At 41.2% G+C, this 6955-nt stretch overlaps 1 protein-coding gene across 3 annotated transcripts in view; it reads right to left on the bottom strand.

The window, feature by feature from the left end:
* Window positions 1-222: 222 nt before the first annotated feature.
* Window positions 223-6955, bottom strand: part of LOC111261604 (uncharacterized) — a 9525-nt gene continuing 2792 nt past the window's right edge. Inside the window, exons 2-3 of one of the 3 annotated variants that reach the window (XM_086968774.1) lie at window positions 6326-6586; window positions 223-4575 (exon numbers count right to left, since the gene is read on the bottom strand). In XM_086968774.1, coding sequence (XP_086824900.1) covers window positions 4238-4575; window positions 6326-6506 — 519 coding nt within the window. In that variant the 5' untranslated portion in view covers window positions 6507-6586 and the 3' untranslated portion in view covers window positions 223-4237. Of the gene's footprint in view, window positions 4576-6325; window positions 6950-6955 lie in introns of those variants that run through there. The other 2 variants (XM_022835210.1, XM_022835209.2) reach the window with 2 other exon arrangements.

Here is a 6955-nt window from a genome sequence, read left to right as displayed (position 1 = left end):
TTTGACTTGTTTTAAATTTTTAATGAGTGAGTTTTTATACCGATACCGAGTAAAGTGATTTCCATTATTTTTATTTGAAAATCGATATTCGTAGTCGCAAAAACCCACTCTGACAGGGTGTCAGCTTCTCTTGCTGGCCTATATTTTATACCGTTAATGGGTAAGCATTGGCTCAGCTCAGTTAGCAAAAAGCCACACTTCTCTATAGTAAAAACACAATCGTTATTTCGGTTCTGTATTTATTTATACTGTAACATAGTGGATACGAGGAGGGTATGAATTAATTAGATCTAACGGGACACGACGGTACAAAATTAGCTACATTTGTTACCTTGCATTCATTATTTCGCCACGAACTCTACTGGTGAGAAAACTCATCAGTAAATTAAATTTAATATAATGATCGTCCTGTATGCGTCCTATTTAACTTTTCGATCGGATGACCCGTGTTTCTCGCACGATGAACGTATAGCAGTGCATTGATACTTCCTGAACGCCTTGTCGAGGCCGATCAGCTTCTACTACGACTGATATCCGTCCTACTAATATTAACATGGAATGTTTTGGGTAAGTTGAACTTTATCGGATAGAGTTCCGTTAGAACAGTGACGTATTACAGACTGACGGATGATAATAGGTTCGTTCAGACCCTGCGATTATTTGTACAACTAATAACACCTGAGTGATTTCAACACCTATCCTGCTCGATACTTTGTTGCTATCTGCTATGTAAATTTCAAGTTGTCTCTACGGCCAGGAGATTGTGACCACTGGCGGCGCCTACGACCGTACGAGCAGATCGTCTGTCCAGCCAAACTAAACCAGCTAAATATGTCGGTTTGTATGATTGATGATTTTTCCAATGACTGGAATTTTCGCAGCGTTGATTGTGATTTTATCACGTGCTTTCTAGTCATTTTGCTTCATTGGACTTGTCGTTGTTTACGGCGCATATACAGTATCCGTGACTATGCCGACATACAACTGGGCAGTGTGAAATTCGAATACTGGCTCAACCTTATTTTGCCAGCATGTGAGATCGACGAAGCGAAAGTAAGTAAACAATTTGTACTCGCTAATCTAGCTTGCAGTTATGATAACAATGTTTGTAATTGATAACCATACAGTAGTACAATGGCCGATAAGCGATGCTGTATATCAGACAAGACCACGTGGAGCCCCTCTCTGTATTAAGGGCCATGTTTAATTTTTGCGTCGGAAATAACCCGATGAAATGTACGCTCATGTACGTATATATAGGTACGTATATGTTATTATGTAGGAGTGTCTGTATGAAGAGCATGCGAACAAATCCGTGTATTCGGCTAGTTTAAACAAATATGTACTACTTGATAATAAAAGAACTTACACGCAGCACTGAAGCCGAAAATGTCGACGCCAAGATGCTCGCCGCCAATCAAAGTCCAATATCTTTGTCAACATCACTTGCAAACTTAACGCACAAAACTTTACGCACATCTTTCGAAACTTATTTCAATTTCCGGCCAAACACAGCATGAACACATAATATCACTTGTTATATTCACCACTCGTTCATGTACTATCTTCGCTCGTATGACCTACATTATTTATGTCAGCTCTCTATTTATATAAACTCTACATGTCTACAATTTCCTTTCCTATATAAAATCATGTTACCACTTCAACCACTGGCAGTGACTATTGCAGCCGTTTTCCCGTGTAAGAAACTCTAACTAGAACTTCTATAGCTGTACGGGCCGATCCACATTTTCGTCTCAATGTGATAGTCTACGGCAACCAAGCCGTTCATAAATCTAAGATGAAACAGAAGCATAAGGAAACAGAATTGCACGCATTATTTCCACTAGTAGCTTGACTAAACAAAGGTTACATCAATATAGTATAAGTTACTCGGCAGGACCCTTTCTGGTAGGACAAAACCGAAATGAAAACAATCATAACGGTTTTTTACGTGCTTTTATCTCGCTTACTGAGTAGAGCAGAAGGATGTAGTCGAACGTGCTGAATGTTAATATCCTTCTTCATATTCAACCCTTTTTCGCTTCAGAATATCAGGCACAGATGAAGCCAAGTTGAAACGTTTGGCTTAAAGCTCTATCGTAATCAGTTGGCATTGAAAAACGTACTCGTCAGCCATCTTTGATGATCCGGAATTCTTTGCTAGCCATAATACAAGACAAAAACGACGTCTTATGTGGGCGACTATATAGAACTCGGAACGTTCTCTTCCCTAATGGCAATATTAGACGCGTATCCTGATCAAATTGTACTTTTTTTCTGTAACTATTAATTTCGTAGTTGAGAATTATACTAAAAATATACCACTCTTTCATGTATGTATGATCCTGAATGTATTTGTATATTTAATTATACATGACGAAGTCACCGATTCAAAGATACGAGTTTGACGCAAAAGCCCTATTTAACACGTAACCAAACATACTTTGTTTTTAACCTGCATGTCCACACGCGGGGCAATTTGAAATCAGTTTTTATCAAGATTGCTTGAATTTCTATCGTGATATCAATAGTTGCTGCCTCTTGTTGCTCAGTCTGAGGAAGCAAGCGAGCATCGCAAAGTAACGAAGCTCACAACCGAGCGCCCTTTCAAACTTATGCTTCTTGTGTCAAATCAGCTAACGCCATCAATTTATAGAGCACACAAACACGACGACGTAAAGATAATGCATTATCGCTATGCTCTTTTTCTCCTTTCAATATTTCGTCAGAGAAATGCGATAGTCTAAAAGAGGACATCTTTCCGATTAAGGACTCGGTAGATGGCGTCATTAACGAGCCTTACATTGTACCTTCGTGCTGCAGGAGCGATACACAGTTATTTAGGCGCTAACTGGTTTCTATGTTGACTAAAAGGCACCTTCTAATGTCCTTTGTGTCGCCTGCCAGTTCGTCCTTTTGGCCACACGTGTTCATGTGTGTGCAAAGTAAGCTCCGCAACGTTGTCGGCATCAAGTGAGTTATCTAGGGTCGAACACACGCCCTTCAAACAATTGGTCGTTTAATCAATCGAGGAGTCAGTCACTCAATCAATCAATCAATCAATCAAACAAACGACAATTTAAACTATGATCTAGAGAGTCTTTGCCTCAGCCTCCTCCTCCTTTTGTCACTCTTCCTTCTTTTTACCTCACACATTTTGCGTTCAAGCCAGCTGTTATTCGTTAACAGCAGTTAATATCCACTTAGCCAGTTGCAACGATTGAACCTATCTTCTCTTTGATTTTCCTGCATGCTCACGGTCCATCATAGTCCACTGAAGAGCATACCCAATTGGCTCTATAATGCCAAACAGGTCCTTTTTGGCGTTGCGGCCTCGGCCTCGGCCTCGTTTAGTATTTGGTGGGAGAGTCAAGAAAACAACTGAGCTACAAAACCAGGCTGTAAAGAACTTCCGATGGTTATCATTCTGTTCCACCTATTATTCTGCAGGCCTGTTGATAATGTTGCGTAGCAAGAATGGCCGCTAGCTGACCCGTGTAGAAATGCATACACTGACAATCGACCCTTCGCGCATGATTTCCGATCAGCATGGACGAGCTCTTGATAATCCTAAAATGTAGTAACTGACTGTCGCTGTTCTACGAGCACTGTTGTTGCACTGTGATATACAGTTTCTCTTTGCAAGTGGCGAAAAGCTAAAGTGACTATGTTCTGTTCGTCTCTTTCTGTGTATTTCACTACTATTTTATTTTTTAGTGAGAGTGTTTGTGAGTGCGTGTGCCTGCTGCCCATTTTTGCGTTTTTCTAGTATGGCAATAGAAAGAAATTTTAAAAACAGCTAACATTTTCAGTTAGTCAGTGAGTGTGCATATATACTATAGAAAGAGGATTTTGAGAAGTTTTCAAATCCCAAGCACAATAAAGGAAACAATAATATCTCCTTTCAGAGCACGGATCGGATACGACAATTCTAATACATATCCCCACAACTTAACGGCAGCGTAAGTGCATTTTACTTGTATAAGAAACACGAAAACCATCAAAAAAATAGAACGCCTACAAACAGGCACCGTCCGAGCAAACGTTTAACGATGATCCCCCCCACTTTTGCTTTCTAAACCTCTTTATAATTCCCTTATTCCTTTTTAACTTATACACAAAATACTACAAGCCATAAGCACTAAATATTGTTGTTTCTGTCCGCTGTCATCGTCGTCTTGCTATTGCTGTTTTGTCTGTGTATTGAACGAGCTTTTCACCACTTGCACCGTTCCTAGTAGAGGCTCGTTGGATGAGAATAGCGAATGTTGGCTTGCAGTTTGCCGATTTCGAGCTGCAGCTTCTGGCGTTCGAGTTCAAGGTTCTCCTTCTCCAATTCGAGCTTTTCAGTTTCGACGATGAGCTTCTTCTCCTCGAGTTCGATCCGTCTCAGCTCCCGTTCTAGGACCATCTCTTGGAGCTGTTCAACGCGTCGCTTCGATGCGCCGCCCTGAGAACCCCCGGCTGACGAAGCTGCCGGTAACGATGAGCCATTTAGGTCGCCTGCGGTGCTCTTTGAAGGCAGTGGACCCGCAGGAGCTTCCGTTGTGTCATGCATCACATCCGGTGGTGCTAAAAGCCAAAAAAAGCACACGAGAAGAATACGACAGGCAGCAATGGAAAGCAAGAACAAGAGTAACAATTGGATTAATAAATAAATCAATTTAAGCTAGTCGAAACAGGCACGTTATCTGAAAACTCGGTGATGATTTTCGTCTTATACAACAGTGTTCGTTTAACGCAGCATAAAATAGATACTGAAAATAAGAATGAACCAGCATGTAGATATGATAACGCGTCAACAAGTAACTGCAGGTTCTGTTTGCTGCGCTAGTTACAAAATGAAAAAAATTAGCCGCACACTGACATCTAATGCTCTTAAGATGGCGGCAGGCTGAATCAGCGGCCGCTCAGATATTACGAGATTAGGATATTGTCGAAGCCATTTCCAGCTTTGGCTATGTGACATTTGATTTTCACATGACATAGTTTTTGCTATACCTGCCGCTGAAGTTTTTTATCACAGTTTTATAACACGACCCCTGGAATTTGTACAACACCAACAGAAACTCTGTTTGCATGTATTATGTATCGGCTGTCGACTTCTAAAGCAGACGCTTCTGCATACGCACGGGCGCCCTCGCCAGTACAAGCCTTCATTACTTCAGGAGATGCAAAGTACGCCTAAGCAATCAGTTCTCTTGCAATGCATTCGAATAGCAGAAGGATAACGACATGACGTAAATAAATGAAGGGTTGTACAAGAGATCTAGCTTGGACAGGAAAGCTTAGTTTAGGCAGGACGTTTTTGCGGCACAATCAATTGCTTCGTTTCACGAAAACTTTCATCGTATATATATATCAGTGAAGTTTGTATTCATAGTTGCTGCACTAGAGTTAAAATATCGTAAGAATAATAAATGGAATGATCAAAGAAAGATACGAAAATGTCTCAACTTGTTACAATACATGGAAAGTTTGCATGAAAACTGCTTTTGAAAAAAGCGATCTGGTGTTTGTGACGCGTGTTTTATTTTCACGGTACGGTTTTTGCTTTCTCTATCTTAATACGACAATTATAATGATTCTTATTGCTATTCATTTTTGTCCCATCTTTCTGTACCCTTGCAGTGTTATATTTCTGTTCGAATAACCGATGTTCCATTTCAATTTCTCGATTTTCTATTCTATAGCAGCGAAAATTAAACTCACTGATCATCTCTTAGAAGAACTGTGAAATATGTAAGATGAATCGAGTCTTCCTAAAGTACGAAGTTGGATTTCTCCTACGTATTGAGCGGATTATTGCCGTGGCATTAATTGCGACGACCTGGGTGTACTCAGATGAACGCTTGATACACGTTTGGAAAATACTACTCTAAAAAAGAGCTCCCGAACTTCGTCGAATTGGGCTACAACTAGAAGCATCCTGTTTCATAGCAGTCAGCATCTACTTATAGGCTCCATTTCCTATTCGCTAAGCAAACAAGCTTCTTATTCTCGCTAACACTAGCGCTTCGTATAGGGCGCCCCAACTATGGCAGGTTGAAAAAACGGTTATGGAAATTATTCGGATAGCTAATTAAAGGGTTAATGTAAGTTCGGTAACAGCATACACATCTATAGCAATGTTGTCCTTCTGTATTCTCACACGAATATGTAGGTCATCATTCACAAAGTTAGTAAAAATAATAAAAGCCCAGGACTCGAATACCCAATCATCTATTAGCAGCACACTAGATATCCTCAATTCATAGTCATTAATGAGTACGTTATTAGCATTAACCACAAGTTAACGTTAAGTTAGTATCGAATCACCCACCTCCGTGCACCTTAGCCGACCTAGTAACGCTGGACAGCCCGTGTGGCATGATGACGCCCGCTGGCCCTGCCGCTTGCGGTGGCTTGGCTATTTCACAGCCAACTCCTTTTTTGTCGTCAGTTAGTGTTTCACCACTCTGTTGATACCTTAATGCTCGTGAGACGCAACGTAGACAAGGCATGCACGGCCCACACAGAATCCCACAACAATTCGTTAATCGCTTCCAGCTCGGAGAAGCGTTTTCTAACCCTCACAAAGTGTCTAGTGAAGCGCAGTGATGGTCAGCAGAAATTGGAGAAGTCATGGTCATAGAGACAGTGACGGCAAACGCCCGAGGGCAGCACAGTGTTAGTATTGTTCGCATAAACCTCTTGGCAGCTGCCAGCTGATGGAGATGAAGGTACAATGGACATGGGTATGGGCATGAACATAGGCATGGGTATGCTGCCAAGGTAGGTGCAAGGAACTAACAGATTCTTTGACGGTGCTTAAAGGTTTAAGGCAAGCGTTTGATTGTTCAGCTTGTGCCGTATGAATTCGGCGGGTATTCCCTCTCTTAACAACGGGAGCCATTACGATGAAACATAGTTCGACCAGCTCAACGTTAGCAGCAGTACTAGGCTCAGATCC

The sequence above is a fragment of the Varroa jacobsoni genome, unplaced genomic scaffold (genome assembly GCF_002532875.2).
Source record: "Varroa jacobsoni isolate VJ856 unplaced genomic scaffold, vjacob_1.0 scaffold_573, whole genome shotgun sequence".
In the NCBI taxonomy this organism is placed as follows: Eukaryota; Metazoa; Arthropoda; class Arachnida; order Mesostigmata; family Varroidae; genus Varroa; species Varroa jacobsoni.
The sequence above is the reverse complement of the archived record's forward strand: the minus strand, read 5'-3'. Positions and strand labels throughout refer to the sequence as shown.